Source organism: Chiloscyllium punctatum, chromosome 9 (assembly GCF_047496795.1).
Source record: "Chiloscyllium punctatum isolate Juve2018m chromosome 9, sChiPun1.3, whole genome shotgun sequence".
Classification (NCBI taxonomy): domain Eukaryota; kingdom Metazoa; phylum Chordata; class Chondrichthyes; order Orectolobiformes; family Hemiscylliidae; genus Chiloscyllium; species Chiloscyllium punctatum.
The window spans coordinates 26,745,542-26,762,972 of record NC_092747.1 but is presented as its reverse complement, the minus strand read 5'-3'; the positions used below and the strand labels follow the sequence as shown (position 1 = coordinate 26,762,972).

The 17,431-nt window shown below is 40.3% G+C and overlaps 1 protein-coding gene across 9 annotated transcripts in view; it reads left to right on the top strand.

The window, feature by feature from the left end:
- LOC140481231 (F-BAR and double SH3 domains protein 2-like) overlaps nt 1-17,431 on the top strand; it is a 245,079-nt gene that overhangs the window by 92,482 nt on the left and 135,166 nt on the right. For all 9 annotated transcript variants that reach the window (XM_072577095.1, XM_072577094.1, XM_072577100.1 and 6 more), the window contains exons 5-6: nt 151-295; nt 13,623-13,756. In XM_072577095.1, the coding sequence (XP_072433196.1) occupies nt 151-295; nt 13,623-13,756 (279 nt within the window). The remainder of the gene's footprint in view (nt 1-150; nt 296-13,622; nt 13,757-17,431) is intronic.

Below are 17,431 nucleotides of genomic sequence, written 5' to 3'. Positions count from 1 at the left end.
ATGTCTTGTAGAATTTGGCATCTCCAAGCAATTAACTTTCTTCCTAACCCCATAATTTCTCACTATGGAGTGTGATGAGAAACTATCATAGCCCAATGTTTCTGATGGAAAAGTACCCAAAAATTCTGAATATTGTGTTTCTTCCTATAGGAGCATGCTTGCAGTATGGAAGTCCTACCTTGAAGGAACCTTACATTTGGCCCAGTCTCGAATTATTGCATCTGAAAACTATAGGAATCAGATCTTGGAGCCTGCTAAAATTATAAAAAGTATTAAAGAGCAGCAGCTAAAAAAGGTATTTGGAAATAAATCTAATTGAGAAATGCCTTCATATTCAGGGCTAGTTGAAGCAATGGATAACTTCCCAGGTTCGAAATTCCATTTTTCCACAGTGTAATTTTTCACTAAACAATTATGTCAGAAATAGTATTTGAATTGTTTTCCTTTCACTCAAGTTGGTGTGATAGCTACATATGTTGTTTTCTACTCTAAATGATCAGTGGTCCATGCAATTTCAAAAATATTTTTATTTTTTTAATAACCTAGCAACATATGTTGCTTGTGATCAATTTAATATAGTGCGAGCTGTACTTTATCTTAGACCTGGACTAGCACAGACTGCATTGCAGTCATCTGAGAGAGACAAAGAAACCAAAGAGTTTGGTCAGTGGTACCAAGAAAAATGTCAAACGACTAGGGAAAGACAAAAACATAAAAAGCAATTGCAATAGAGCAATCAGATCAAGCAAGCAAAAGGGAATAAATAAGGTAAATAATCAAGAATGGCAGAAAACTATCTTATCGTTTCTGTATTTAGTTTCTGCAGTTCATGTTGCCTATGATCAGCGTTCAAATTGCACAAGAGTAGTTGACAAATTCACCTGCAAAGTCCTCAAATCATCTGGGAAATTTCACTCATGATGGAATCAATCAAGGCAAAGCATTCCCATGAATGAAATGGAAGGAAAGGCTGAGGAGATGATCCTCCAGTCATTGTCTGATTTTCTCCTGTGCTTGCTACTGATAAAGCATTATTGATAAGATTTGATTTGATTTACTTTGTCACATGTACCTAGGTACAGTGAAAATTTTTGTTTTGCATGCAGTACAGGCAAATCACGCCAGACAAAGTGCATAAGGGTAGTAGAACTGAGCGAGGAAGACAATGTTACAGCTGCAGAGAAGGTGTACAAAGAGCAAGGTCAACATTAAATTTGAAATGTCCATTCAGAAGTCTAATCATAATGGGGAAGAAGTTGGTCTTGAATCTGTTTAAGCTTTTGTATCTACTGCCCAATGGAAGAGGTTGGAAGGGATTATAACTGGGGTAGGAGAGGTCTTTGATAATGTGGGCTGCCTTTCCAAGACAGCAGGAAGTATTGATGGAGTCAGTGGAAAGAAGGTTAGCTTGCATGATGGACAGGGCTGTGTTCACCACTCTGTAGTTTCTTATGGTCCTAAGCAAAGCAGTTACCACACCAAGCTGTGATGCATTTAGATGGAATGCTTTCTATGATGCATCTATAAAAATTGGTAACCATCTTTATAGACATAGCAAATTTCCTTAGCCTCCTAAAGAAGTTAAAATGTTGTACTTCTTGACCATCGCATCAACGTGGGTCGAGCAGGACAGATCGTTGGTGATCGTCACGCAAAAGAATTTGATGCTTTCGACCATCTCCACATCAGGTCCATTGATATAGATAGGGGTGTGCCCTCCACCTTACTTTCTGATGTTAATGACCAGCTCTTTCATTTTGTAGACATTGAGGGAGAGATTGTAATCACACCACCAAGCGCGCGTTCTTTCCTGTATTCCATCTCGTCACTGTTCGAGATCTGGCCTACAAAGGTGGCAACGTTGACTACCTTTGAGATGGAGTCAGAACAATATTTGGCAACACAGTCATGAGTGTACAGGATGTATAATAAGGTGCTGAGTATGCAGCCTTGCAAGATGCCAGCGTTGGGGATTGTCATGGAGGAGTTGCTGTTGCCTATTCTCACTGATTTCAGCCTGTGGGTCAGGAGGTCGAGGATTCGGTTTTAGAGGGTGGAGCACAGACCTAGGTCTTGGAGTTTGGAGGTTATTTTGGTGGGGGTTATAGTGTTGACTACAGCTCGCCTTCGATGAGTAAGAGCCTGATGTAGGTATCTTTAATATCTAGATGTTCCAGGAATGAGTGTAGCACCAGGGAGATCACATCTGCAGTGAACCTGTTGTGACAGAAGACAAATTGCAAGGGATCAAGATAGGCTGGGAGGCTAGAGTTGATATGACTAACCCCTCAAAGTGCTTCATAAGCCAGAGCCACAGGGCGGGAGTCACTGAAGCACCCTGTATGAGTTTTCTTTGCTCCTTGAATGATGATGGTCTTCTTAAAGCAGGTGAGGACTTCAAATCATAGTAAGGAGAGGTTAAAAATGTCAGCGAATGCTCCCACCAGCTGGTGCGTGCAGGATCTGAGTGCACGGCTAGGGAGTCTGTCTGGGCCACTTGTTTTCCGTTGATCCACCCTCAAGAAGCAGATCTGATGTCTGCAGTGGTGACTGAGGGAGCAGGTGCATCCGACGCTGTTGGGGCAGGTGACACCACTTCATGGACCTTACGTTCGAAGCAAGCATAAAATGCATTGAGCACAATGGGGAGGGATATATTTTTATTTGGTAGTCTGCTCTGCTTCATTTTGTAGCCCGTTAGATTATGTAGGCCTTGCCACAAACTGAGAGAGCCAACTTTGGCTGGAATGTGGGCCCTTTTGCCCAGTATAAGAGTTCTGTCTGCTGAGTCTCGGTTTAATGTTTTTTTTTCTTTTCCTTTTTTTTAAAGAGTGAACAGAACGTCTGACACTTCTTTCCCCCCCACGCCACCGCCTAACAGCGATAGTGCTTATTTATCCCCAGTACCCATGTCATGTGTAGGACATAGTGAAGAAAAACAAGTGCGTAAATCTTTCAGATTGAGGTGTTAACTGGAAGAGGGCAAATTGGGAGGAGCAGGCATTGAGGTGTGGAGCAAGCGGTTTTTGGGGTCTGGGGAAAAAGGAGGCTGTGAGAAGGAAGTGGGTAGAAAAGGAAACTACAAAATTTGTGAGGGTGAGAAGGAGATTGCAAGAGGGGTATGAGGGAGATGAAGGAAACAGGGGTTGCGAGGGTTTTAGTGGGAAGAGGAAGAATGTAAAAGAAAAGTGAGCTTGTGGCGCAACAGCAGCACGTCTGACTCCAGGCTGCGTGTTCGAATCACGTAAGGCTCACTGAAGTCAACAATTTTAATTGGTCAACAAAAGAATATTCAACTAGCAGTAATCTAAGTAAACGTCAAATCACTGAAGTAATTCATTCCTTATAATGAAAGTTGACTATCTAGTTTGCCACTGCATCTTTGGAAAAAGAAGTATAGTCAATGGTACTGAAATGAACACAATCAATTCTTAATTTAAATCCAAGATTGAGATCTGTGATGCAGAGAATAGGGTATTAACTGTTTAATTAAAATGTTCAAGCATTGTGAATATGTAATGGAAATGTATCAGCTGTGATCTCACCAGTCTGTGGAAGGTGTGTTTAGGGATTTTCATGTGTCAGATTATCTATTTTTGAAAAATACATTTGTGAAAATGCCCATTATTTCATAGGCAAAAGTGAGGTCTGCAGATGCTGGAAATCAGAGTCTAGATTAGAGTGGTGCTGGAAAAGCATAACAGGTCAGGCAGCATCCAAGGAGCAGGACAATCGACGTTTCAGGCAAAAGCCCTTCATCAGGAATGAAGGCAGGGAGTCTCCAGGGTGGAGAGATAAATGGGAGGGGGATGGGGCTGGGGAGAAGGTAGCAAAGAGTACAATGGGTGGATGGGGGTGGGGATGAAGGTGATAGGTCAGGGAGGAGAGTGGAGTGGATAGGTGGGAAGGAAGATAGGCAGGTCATGGGGACAGTGCTGAGCTGGAAGGTTGGAACTGCGGTAAGGTGGGGGGAGGGGAAATGAGGAAACTGGTAACGTCCGCATTGATGCCCTGGGGTTGAAGTGTTCCAAAGCGGAAGATGAGGTGTTCTTCCTCCAGGTGTTGGGTGATGAGTGAGTGGTGGTGAAGGAGGCCCAAGACCTGCATGTCCTCGGCAGAGTGGGAGGGGGAGTTGGGCCATGGGGCGGTCTGGTTGATTGGTGCGGGTGTCCTGGAGATGTTCCCTAAAGCGCTCTGCAAAAAGGCGTCCAGTCTCCTCAATATAGAGGAGACTGCATTGGGAGCAATGGATACAGTAAATGATGTCGGTGGATATGCATGTGAAATTTTGGATGTGGAAGGCTTCTTTGGGGACTTGGATGGAAGTGAGGGGGGAGGTGTGGGCACAGGTTTTGCAATTCTGGAGGTGGCAAGGGAAGGTGCCAGGAGGGGAGGTTGTTGGGGGCACGTGGTCCTGACCAGGCAGTCATGGAGGGAACGGTCTTCGTGGAAAGGAGTGGGGAGGGAAATATATCCCTGATGATTGGGTCCGTTTGTGGGGGCAGAAATGTCGGCAGATGATGTAGTATGTGCGGAGGTTGGTTGGGTAGAAAGTGAGAACCGGGGGGGGGGGGGGGTTCTGTCCTTGTTACAGTTGGAGGGATGGGGTTTGAGGGTGGATGTGCAGGATGTGGATGAGATGCATTGGCGGGCATCCTCAACCACGTGGGAAGGGAAATTGCGGTCTTTAAAGAAGGAGGCCATCTGGTGAGTTCTGTGGTGGAACTGGTCTTCCTGGGAGCAGATACAGCGGAGGAATTGGGAATACGGGATAGCATTTTTGCAGGAGGTAGGATGGGAAGAGGTGTAATCCAGGTAGCTCTGGGTTTGTAAAAAAAAATGTCAGTGTCAAGTCGGTTGTCACTGATGGAGAGGTCCAGAGATGTCAGATGGTCCAGGTGAATTTAAGGTTGGAATGGAATGTGTTGGTGAAGTTGATGAACTGCTCAACCTCCTCGTGGGAGCACAAGGTGGAGCCGATGCAGTCATCACTGTAGCAGAGGAAGAGGTGGGGAGTGGTGCCGATGTAACTACGGAAGATGGACTGTTCTACATGGCCGACAAAGAGACAGGCATAGCTGGGGCCCATATGGGTGCCCATGGCTACCCCTTTGGTCTGGAGGACGTTTACCACTCTAATCTAGACTCTGTCCATTTATTTCATAACAATTTAAATATCATGGTATGTAGAAAATTAATGCTTTCCTTGTGTGTTATAAGTTTTGAGGATATTGGTTAATTATCCTCTTTCTTTTGAGTCCAAATATCCGATTTGTCAACACAAGTATAGAAGGTATCCTTAATAAATAATGGCATCACCTAATAAATGAGTTAGTGAGAATGAGAATGTAGGCCTTGGAAATTATAAAGAAGACCTTGAGAAAAACTCAAAAGGAGCCCTGAAATGCAAAATTATTTTGATCCCTGCTATGACCATGATTGTAATTATTCGCTATTGGAGGTGGCATATTTGCCTCTGAATGAGAAAATGTTTGTTCTCCGTAGAGTTTGAAACAATCTAGATTCATTAGGGTAGATATGGAGAGACAATGTTCTGTGATGGAGTATTAAAATTAGGGCTCAATCATTTAATAGTGAAATGAAGAAACACTTCACATAGAAATCAAAATCTAGAATTCACTCAAAATGCCTAGGTGAATTAAAGATTTCAAAATTGAATTTTTTATGTTGTTATGCAAGTGCTTCAAAACATGAGAAAAAATGAGTAAATGAAGTTGAGATATTCAGCTCAGCCAGCATCTATAGTTTATTCTTGTTCCCACATTATTTTTTTTTCTTGAAAGTACTGTACCATCTTTTAAATCAAATCGGCTTAATTAGAAGGTTATAAAAGACCTCATAGCGCTCTTTCTTGCAGAACAGCAGGGTCGTTGTCGTAAATGTGATCTGATTGATTGCATTTACTTCTTGGTGGAAATCGCTAAATCCATTAACTTAGTGACCTCACTTTTTTTAAATGACAGTCCGCTATTTGAAATTGGCTTCCACGTGCCTAATTAACAATGGTTATTTTATGAAATTAACTAATTTAGTGAAATATCTTTTAGTATCTTGATGGATGAAAAGTGCTAAATAAAATTTTATTTGCTTTTTGACCTCTTGTTCAATGATCATTTCCCAGAACCTAGTAAAACGTTGAAACAACGTTTTTCATCCCTGGTGAAAATGTAGAATATTTTCTGTATAATTTGATTACATGTCAATGAACTTTTGTTAGGAAATCTGTTGAATAATAAATGCACAAGTTGCATTTTAAGTGGTTACCATCTTTATGTATATGTTGAGTCATTAGCCGTATTAACTTTGTTTTCTTAAGAGAATAGATTGAGGAAATTGAAATCAAGATTTTCAAAATGTTGACACATGAATTCATTACAAACAGAACACAAGCAGGAAGAAATTACAATTAAATTAATTCGTGAGGGGTTTTGTATGATTCTTAAAAAGTACTTTTGAAAATGTATTTCTGAGCAAGCTGCTCTTATCCATTTTATAATGGGTTTAAAATTTTCATTTTCCCAATCTGCATTTTTATTGAACTTTGGCTAATCTTCATCCATTTAGAAACAATAAAAGCAAAACTATTTAGTGTCATTCAGTTTTGTGGCCTCATAATGAATAATTCCTTCTGCAGTATTACCTGTGCTTTTCTTAAATATGGATTTTAAAAGTAAAATAAACCATAACATTTATTTGTTTGGTTTCTGTTTTTTCTCGTGGATGCTTTTAAAACTTAACTCAATCATAAAATGTTGAGGCTCTTTAAAGCCTGTTTTGTGACACTCTGAACAGTATTGTAATTTTCTTGTGAAATACTGATCAAAACAAATTGAATAATGTGTTCTGAAATTCAGCATGAGTACAATAAGTCATGTTTTTGTAAAAATTCTGTTCATCACAGCTCTTTATCTTTAAATTCCAGTTTTTCCTTCGTTTCTTTTCATTACTTTCCAATGTATTTCATTTTTTAACCACTCCTGTAGATGTGATCTATATGGACTTCAGTAAAGAGTTCGACAAGGTTCCCCCTGGGAGACTGATTAGCAAGGTTAGATCTCATGGAATACAGGGACAACTAGCCATTTGGATGCAGGACTGGCTCAAAGGTAGAAGACAGAGGGTGGTGGTGGAGGGTTGTTTTTCAGACTGGAGCCTGTGACCAGTGGAGTGCCACAAGGATCGGTGCTGGTCCCCCTACTTTTTGTCATTTACATAAATGATTTGGATGCGAGCATGAGAGGTGCAGTTAATAAGTTTGCAGATGACACCAAAATTGGAGGTGTAGTGGACAGCGAAGAGGGTTACCTCAGATTACAACAGGATCTTGACCATATGGGCCAATGGGCTGAGAAGTGGCAGATGGAGTTTAATTCAAATAAATGCGAGGTGCTACATTTTGGGAAAGCAAATCTTAGCAGGATTTATACACTTAATGGTAAGGTCCTAGGGAGTGTTCCTGAACAAGGAGTACAGGTTCATAGCTCCTTGAAAGTGGAGTTGCAGGTAGATAGGATCGTGAAGAAGGCATTTGGTATGCTTTCCTTTATTGGTCAGAGTATTGAGTACAGGAGTTAGGAGGTCATGTTGCGGCTGTACAGGCCATTGGTTAGGCCACTGTTTGGAATATTGCATGCAATTCTGGTCTCCTTCCTATCGGAAAGATGTTGTGAAACTTGAAAGGGTTCAGAAAAGATTTACAAGGATGTTGCCTGGGTTGGAGGATTTGAGCGATAGGGAGAGACTGAACAGGCTGGAGCTGTTTTCCCTGGAGCATCGGAGACTGAGGGGTGACCTTATAGAGGTTTACAAAATTATGAGGGGCATGGATAGGATAAATAGACAAAGTCTTTTCCCTGGTGTCAAGGAGTCCAGAACCAGAAGACATAGGTTTAGGGTGAGAGAGGAAAGATAGAAAAGAGACCTAAGGGGAAACTTTTTAACGCAAAGGGTGGTACGTGTATGGAATGAATTGCCAGAGAATGTGGTGGAGGCTGGTACAATTGCAACATTTAAGAGGCATTTGGATGGGTATATGAATAGGAAGGGTTTGGAGGGATATGGGCCGGGTGCTGGCAGGTGGGACTAGATTGGGTTGGGATATCTGGTCGGCGTGGACAGATTGGACCAAAGTGTCTGCTTCCATGCTGTACATCTCTGACTCCTGCTAGTCCTGCGCTATTGTCTCATTCCAATTTCTCATAACCTTTAATCTTAAAACACCTCTCCAAGATTTATGCTCTTAATTTCAAAACTTTATCTCCATCGTGAGGCTGTATTTAGAATAAGTTTTGACCAGTGAATTGAAGGAGGGATATAAAATAAATTGAAGTGCTATCTAGATTCATTGGAACATAACCATGGATTATAGTAGTAAAAACCTAATTGAGGAATTAATACTTTTCCACTTGAGCAAAGTTCAAAGGTGAATTAATATTTTTTTATTTTATTAATTCATGTGATGTGGGCATCACTAGCTGGCCATCATTTATTGCACATCACTAATTGTCCTTCACGTGGTAGTCTGCTTCCTTGTACCACTGCAGCCATTGGGAAAAGAGAGACATCCCAAAGTTTAAGGAGGGCTTTTTTTTAAAATTCATTTGTGGGATGTGGGCATCACCAGCTAGCCAGCATTTATTGCCTGTCCCGAATTGCCCTTGAGAAGATGGTGGTGAGTTGCCTTCATGAAAGCTACAGTGCACCTGGAGGAAATTCCAGGACTTTGACCCAGCGTCACTGAAGAAATGGTGATATTTTTCTAAGTCAGGTTGGTAAGAGGCTTGAAGGGGAACTTGAAGGTGCTCGTGTCCCCATGTATCTGCTGCTCTTGTCCTTCTGGATGGAAGTGGTTGTGGGTTTGGAAGATGCTGTCTGAGGATCTTTTGTGAATTTCTGCAGTGCATCTTCTAGATAGTCCACATTGTTGCTACTAAGCGTCGGTGGAGGGAGTGAATGCTTGTGGCTGTAATGCCAATCAAGCGGGCTGCTTTGTCGTGGATGGTGTCAAGCTTCTTGTGTGGTGTTGGGGCTGCACCCATCAGGCAAGTAAGGGAGTATTCAATCACATTCCTGATTTGTCGATGATGGACAGGCTTTGGGGAGTCAGCAGGTCAGTTATTTGCTTCATTATTCCTAGCCTCTGACCTGCTCTTGCTGCCACTGTGTAATGTGGCAATTCTAGTTGAGTTTCTGGTCAATAGTAATTCCTAGAATGTTCATAGTGGGGGTTCAGGGTTGGTAGCATCATTGAGTGTCAAGGGGTGGTAGTTATATTTTATCTTATTGGTGATAATCATAGCCAGGCATTTGTGTGGTGCGAATATCACTAGCCACTTATCAGTCCAAGTCTGAATATTATCCAGATATTGTGGCATTTGAACATGGGACTACTTCAGTATCTGAAGAAATGCGAATGGTGCTGAATGTGATGCAATCATTGGCAAACTTCCTACTTTTTATGGGAATGGTACCGTTGAACACAGACGTAATGTTAGCAAGTTAGTCAAGGGTGTCAGCAGTCCTCCAAGTTAAAGGAAAAACAGCCTTCAGTCAGGAGTTCCCAGCACAGACAAGTGCACACTCCAATATTAGCCATGGAGCTTAGACATTGTCAATCAAGTACTCAGGGCAGCAAGGGTCTTTATAAGTAATGGTGACAAGATGAATGTTGGGCAGCCTATCACAAACGTTGATAATGTTGAGTAACATGATCTATCACTGATTGTAAGCTGTTTTCACCTGGAATGAGAGGCAGGGAAGGATTAAGAATGATGAAAATATCTGGCGCTGCTGTTAGTACTGGTGATGAAACTTACAATGTTTTATTTCAAGTTTGCCCTCACAAAAAGGAGAATACTTATATTTTGGTTAAGGACAAGTGTGAAGTGTTGGATGTGACAAAGATAGGGAAAAAAGAAGTATGAATGGGATCAGCACCCACGAATGTGAATAAATCACCAGGACCAGATGAAATATATCCCAGACTTTTAAAATAAACCAGGGAAGAAGTACAAGGTCTAAGCATTTTTGTAATCATTTACCATATAAGACATTATTTAGACCACACGTGGAATGCTGTAAACCGTTTTGGCCCCTTATCTGAGGAAGGTTGTGCTGGCATCCAAGTCAGTCCAGAAGAGGTTAATCTTGGGTGTGAAAGCAGTGTCTTTCAAGAGGGGTTGAGTAGATTAGGCCTGTACTCTGAAGTTTAAAAGCATAAGAGGTGACCTTATTTAAATGTACAAGTTTCTTAAAAGATTTGAAAGAGTAAGTGAGGAAACATTGTTTCCCTTGTGGGAGAGTCTAGGACCATGAAGGCATAATCTCAGAGTAAGGGGTCACAGAAATGAGACAGAAATGAGGAATTGCTTCTCTGAGGATGGTGAATCTGTGGATTTTTTTTTAACCTCAGAAGGCTGTTAAGGCAAAGTTGTTGAATATATTCAAGATTGAGGTTGACAGATTTTTGAATCAGTAAAGGAATAAAGCAGGAAAGTAGAGCAGAGAATTAACAGATCAGCCATGATACCATTGAATGATGGAGGAAACCGCGTAGGCTGAATGGCCTACTTTCTGTTCTTATGTATTACAGTCTTATAGTTGGGTGTTTTTGGTGACTCAAGGCTGTTTTCAGTTGAGTTCTATAGGGCTTGCTACTACAGGTCCTCTGCTATTTGGGATGTATATGAATTTGGTTACTAATAGGGGCATGATCAAGAAATTTGTAGACAATACAAATATTGTGTTCGATGGTGAGGAGGATAGCATTCACCAGAGTAAAATATCAATAGACTGGTCAGATTGGCAGGCAAGTGGCAAATGGGATTGAGCTCTGGGGAGTGCGAGGTGATGAATTTAGGAAAGTCAGACAAGGCAAAGGAATAAACAATGAATGGGAGAATACAGTTAGGTATAGAACAAGTCAGGGACATTGGAGTGTCTGTCCATAGGTTCCTGAAGGCACTGAGACAAGTTGATAAGGTGGTTAAAAAGCTAAATAGAACTTTTTTTTTTCACAGCTAAGGTGTACAATATAACAACAGGGAGATTTATACTGGAACTCTGTAAATCATTGACTAGATCGCACCTTGAGTACGGTGTACAATTCTGATCACCTAATTACAGAAAGCATGTAATAGTAGTTGAGAGGGTACAATGGAGACTTGGGAGAATGTGGCTTATATTGAAAAAATGCAACTATGAGAAAAGATTGGAACAAAGGAAGCTGAGGGGAAATTTGAGAGGGGCCTGGACAGAGTAGACTGTGTGAAGGGCTTATTTACCTTGGCAGAGAAGCCAGGGTCTCAGGGACATTAATGTTTATTTTACTCTGTGGGGAGGTGAGTAGAGCTTTTTATGCAGTGGATGGTTGGGTTTTGGAACACTCTGCTTATAAGGGTGATAGAGGCAGAAGCTTTCAATTCATTTGAAGGGTGTCTGTTTATATACATTGAGTGCAAGAATGTACAGGGCTATTGATCAAATTTTGGAAAGTGGGATTGGACTGCGCCTCATTTCTCAACTGATACAGGAAGGACAGTTTAAATGGCTTCTTTGTGAACTGTAAACATTCTTTGATTTAGCAATGATTCACATCTGTTGAACTTGATTCAAACTTTGAGTAGCATTTTTGTGCATGTATTTTCTAGCAGATGTCACTAACCAGTATTTAGGAGTGAGAACCCTGGTTAATTTACCCCACCTTCTTGCAACGGGACAGGGTGCTGAAGTCAATTATAGTAACTTTAATTACTTCTAATTGACACAACGCTCTTTTAAACTGACCAGTGAGCAAGAATACTTATGCTATACCAAAATAGATGCTTAACATGGTAAGAGGCATTAAATAAGACTTTAGTTCAATTTAAGTTAAGATTTTAAGTATTGCTTTTCAGATATATATTTATAAGTAGTTGCTTTTTACATTTGGCTGCATGTTTTATATTTTTGCCTATCCTTGGAAATTTGGTATTCATTGGAGATTATTCTGACCTGAACACAAGTTTATTATCGCCTGGAAATTTATTGTAAATGTTGTATCCCTCTTCGCTACTATGTCATAAGGTCATAGAGAATGTATAGCAGGGAAACCGATCCTTTGATCAAACTCATCCATGTCAACCAGATACCCTAAATAAGTCTAGTGCCATTTGCCAGCATTTGGCCCTTATACCTCTAAACCCTTCTACTCATATAACCATCTAGATGCCTTTTAAATGTTGTAATTGTACCAGCCTCCACCACCCCCTCTGGCAGTTCATTTCATGCACCGCCCTCTGCATGGAAAAGTTGTCCCTTAGGTCCCTTTTAAATCTTTCCTCTTTCACTTTAAACCCATGCCCTCTACTTTTGGATTATTCCCCCAATCCACCCCACCCTGGGGAAAAGACCTTCTCTCCATACCCTATCCATACCCTCATGATTTTATAAACCTCTGTAAGGTCACCCTCCAACCTTTGATGCTCCAGGGAAAATAGCCCTGGTCTATTCAGCCTCTCCCTGTAGCTCAAACCCTCCAACCCTGGCAATATCCTTCCTATAGCAGGGAGACCAGAATTGCATGGAGTATTCCAGTATGGTGTAACCAACGTCCTGTACAGCCGCAACATGACCTCCCAATTACTATGTTCATTGCACTGACCAGTAAAGGCAAGCATACCAAACTCTTGCTTCACTATCCTGTCTACCTGCGACTCCACTTTCAAGGAACTATGGACCTGTACTCCAATGCCTCTTTGTTCAGCAACACTCCCTAGGAGTTTACTACTAAGTGTATAAGTCCTGCCCTGATTTGCCTTTCCAAAATGCGGTGTACCACATTTATTTAAATTAAACTCCATTTGTCACTCCTCGGTCCATTGGGCCATCTGATCAAGTACCCTGAGTTAACCTCCTTCGCTGCCTACTGCACCTCCAATTTTGGTGTCATCTGCAAACTTACTAACCATGCCTCCTATGTTCACATCCAAATCATTTATATAAATGACGAAGTGGAGTGGTCCCAGCACTGATCCTTGTGGCACGCCACTGATCACAGGCCTCCAGGCTGTAAAGCAACCCTTCACCACCACCTTCTGTCTTCTGTATCCAAATAGCTAGTTCTCCCTCTATTACTAAAGTCCATATAAGATCATGTCCATCTCTCTGCCCTCATTAATCCTCTTTGTTACTTCTTCAAAAAAGCTCAGTCAAATTTGTGAGACACTATTTCATTGGACAATGAGATGGATTAAATAAATAATGCAAAGGTGCATATTTGAGAGCTATCTTCGTGCATTAAAGGAAGAGGAGTGTGTAAATGAGTATATTATCATTTCAGAAAACTTACAGATTTGTAATTATTTCTTAGGCAGCAAACTCTGAACGGTGCCTTCTATTTGTCCACTGCATGTAGAAATAGTGGAATAGATTAACTGTTTTGGACAACATTTAAGGAATATGTAAATTAAATTGTGCTGTATAATACAAGTAATAATTTCTTCTCTATTGCCACCACCATCTTCCATCATTTTGCCATCATAATTATCAGTTATTAATATGAATGAGAAAAGCTTTTTTTCTTTGTCTTGTATTTCATGTGCAGTGTTATCTTGTTTCCATAGTGTATTGATCAGCTGACAAGGATACAAGCTGAATTCCAAGAGACTGTGAAGGATCTGGCAAAGTCTAAAAAGAAGTATTTTGAGCTGGAACAGATGGCTCACGCAGCGCGGGAGAAAGCCGATATAGAGGCCAAGTGTGTTTTATGTTTTTGATCTCTGTATATTGATGGATGATACTTTGCCATCTGCTATTTCAAGGCAAAATGTTTAACATATTTTAATTTGTTCTTTGCATTTTTATGCTTCAATTATATATGCCAATTTTGAGATCCTATTATTATGTAGCATACACAAACAAAATATATTAAAACTTGTCTGATCTATTCTAAATTTTTCAAATGAGTGGAGAGGTGAAGTGGAAAAGTGATGGTTGAAGATCATTCTGCTTGAACTTTGCTGATATTTAAACGTTTGTGGAATAGGTAAACGACCCCATTACGGTAATACTGACAGCATCTTCTATAATGTTCTACTTCGATATAGAATTGCATTCACTACTATAACACTTAGTCATGAGGAGTCATCTAGCTTAGTTCTACAATTGTTTGCATCAGAAGCAATATTGAACAGATGGTGATCTGAGTTGAAAGGTAACAAAGTTTTGAAACTTGGTTTTAAGTTTTGCATTTCAAATAATTCTGATAGCATTTTACTTAGTAAAAAAAAGAAGTAAACTGCTTCCCTGAAGTGGTTTCCCAAAACATGTTTCTTCATCTTCTGTCAATGTCCTGATGCTTATCAAATGCCCATCGAAATTCAGGAAAAGGTTTTATGACAAGAAGCACCAGTGATTAAGTAGCAGAAATCTGAAAGATCAGACATCATTTAGGTCAATGTAAATAATTTAAAAGTAACATTGGTTTTTAAAAAAAGCACAATATTACACTATACTGGAAAAAATAACCCGAAACTTGCAGTCAAGGTTTAAGATCTTTTGACCCTTTCCCTATAAATAGGATTTAGAATAGAGAAGTCAGATTAAATGTGTTTTAAGAGTGTTTCCCTGCACTGGTTGAAATTACCATGAAGGTCGCACTTTCTCAGCCTCGCCCCTCAAGATGAGGCATGATGACCCTCAGGTTAAAGCATCACCAGCCGTATGTGTGTGTGTGTCTCTCTAATGGGCAAGCAAAGTGTGGTGCTGGAAAAGCACAACTCATCAGGCAACATCTGAGGAGCAGGAGAATCGACATTTCGAGCATAAGCTCTTCACTAGTCCTCGCTTTCTCCAGGCTGCCATATAGTAGTACTATGCTGACTTTACCTTTTTATCCTACAAGTAACTGGGGATTAAAGGCAGTGAGTAATTAGTACTAATACACTTGTTTTGATGTTTTATTACAGCTATAAATCCGATGCACATTGGTGGCTTAACTCCATAACTTTGAAAATATTCTGATGCATCGTGTTAGAAGCCTTTTATGAATTTAAGGCATAACTAAAATAGAATTATAGACACCTGAAGGCTATCTAGCTTTTGCAACAAAATTGATACTGAAGAAGCAAAAGATCCAAAATACATAGGATCAGTATATAATGTAGAATTGTTGCTTGTTTTAATCAATAAATCTCAGAAGTAAGGCAGCCCAAATATTCACATTTTTTATTCTTGAGTGAAGATAAATTAGGAATATTAAATTAAATGAATCAGTTTATAACTATTCCTCTAGTTCAACTGACATTAAAATATACCACTCTAATGATTTGGAACAAACCTTGTCTCATTTGCTGTTTACTCAGTCTAACTTCAAAGATGTCAAAACTGATCTTCAGGATTCAGTGCAAATGACAAGGCGCTGCTACAGTTATGGTCTTGGCTATCATACAAATAGGTTTCAGGTACTGCAAGTCAAGTTAGATTAAACAAAAGCTCAGTTTATGTTAAGCAACTGACATCACTCAACCAAAGAAGGGATCTGCAGTAAATCCAAATTTGTGAAAACATTTTGATAAAATTATTTAACATTGGAAATGTGTGCACAAAAGGTTTACTGTAGAGATTTGCTCTTTGTTATGTAGCCTGTGACATAGTTTGATAATTTTACTAGGGTTTGTGGGTCCTGGAAATGGTAAGGTGCAGTATATTCTTGGAGAGATGTCTGATTAGATCAGATTCCCTACAGTGTGGAAGCAGGCCCTTTTGGCCCTACAAGTCCACACCGACCCTCCGAAAAGTAACCCACCCATTTCCCTCTGTCTAATTCACCTCCACTATGGGCAATTTAGCACAGCCAATTCACCTAACTGTAATTTTGTCCCCATATCATGAAAATTGCCAAACTGGCAAACCAAATTACCTATGTGCCTTTAAGATTTCTCAATCAAAATGGGGCGTTCCTCTTTTCTGAACGGAGTTAAGAGAAGAAGTAATTATTAGTAAAGAGAAATCATTTACCATTATAGAACAAAAATATATTATAATCTTCTCATGCAGTCTACTTTAGAAAATCATTTGGTTCATCCATGTCCATTAGATTTGAGCCATTTTCTAGCTCTTATGCTCTGTCCTTTGCTAATTTAGGCATTGATTGATCCTAGTTTGAAATGTCAAACTGATCACTGTTAATAGGCAGTGAAATTGGGCACTGAAGTTAGCCATTGGTAATTTATTTGTTGTCATGTTTATTTGTCTTGATTTTAAGGCAAATGCCATTCTTTATCCACATTGTTTATTTCTTTGAATAATTTCGATACATTTTTCATCGTCCCCAACACACATGTGGTGTTTTCTTGGCATTTCTACCCTGAACAGTTAGAAATCAGCAGTTGCCTTGGACAAATATACTTAAATCATTGCTTATCTTGAATAAAAACAGAAATTACTGGAGAAATTCAGCAGGCTTGGCAGCATCTGTGGAGAGAAAGTAGATTTAATGTTTTGAGTCCATTGGCCTCCTTTAGAACAGTTTGCAGTTTACTGCAAAAGCTGCTGACACATAATGCAGCTCTGATGTTAATGTATTACAGCCATAAAATGATGTGTGAGAGCTGATTGATTGGCTATTCAATGCTCTCCACTATCAGAAGCTGCCGGGCTTTCACACTGCAGTAAAAAGCAAGCTAAACCATAGACTGTAACTAAATGCTAAAGTCAGCTAATGCTAAGAAAGCAACGTGAAGCAGACAGACAGGCAGCCTCTGAGCAAGCGCCAGAGTGAGCGCTAAAAAAGCAAGCTAAGAGCAATAAGATGCATGTGTCAGCACAACGCATCCTGTTCAGATCCATGAGATGCATTCCTGTCTGACACTCAGTGACCTGGCAAAAACATGCAATTAGTAGCCATAGTATCCACTTCAAAATGTTGAAAGCTTGTGGTGTCCGAGTCAGGGTAGGTGATAACTTTGTGCCATTATTGCTAGACTACTAATTCAGTGATCCATATAATATTTTTGGGACCTGGGCTTGAATCCCATCATTCACAAACAGTTCTGGAGTTAAAACTGTATAAATCTATTGTCAATTTATGTAAAAATCCACTTGTTGATTCATGTGCTTTAAAGGAAGGAAGTCTGTCGTCCTTACCTAGTCTGGCCTACATGCGGCTGCAGATCCACAGCAATATGGTTAACTCTTAACTGCCCTCTGAAAAGGCCTAGCAAGCTGTTGCTACCTTCTCAAGGACATCAAGGGACAGGTAATACATGCTGGCCGAGCACGCAATGCCCACTTCCCACAAATGAATTAAAAAGAAAATTGGTCCAGGGGCAGGTATAATTATGTGGTCAAACTGGTGGATTGCTGTTGCAAAGCTGAGTAGCTGAAGAGGATGACGATGGGCATAGATGTTGTGTAGAAGAAGCAGCGGCAT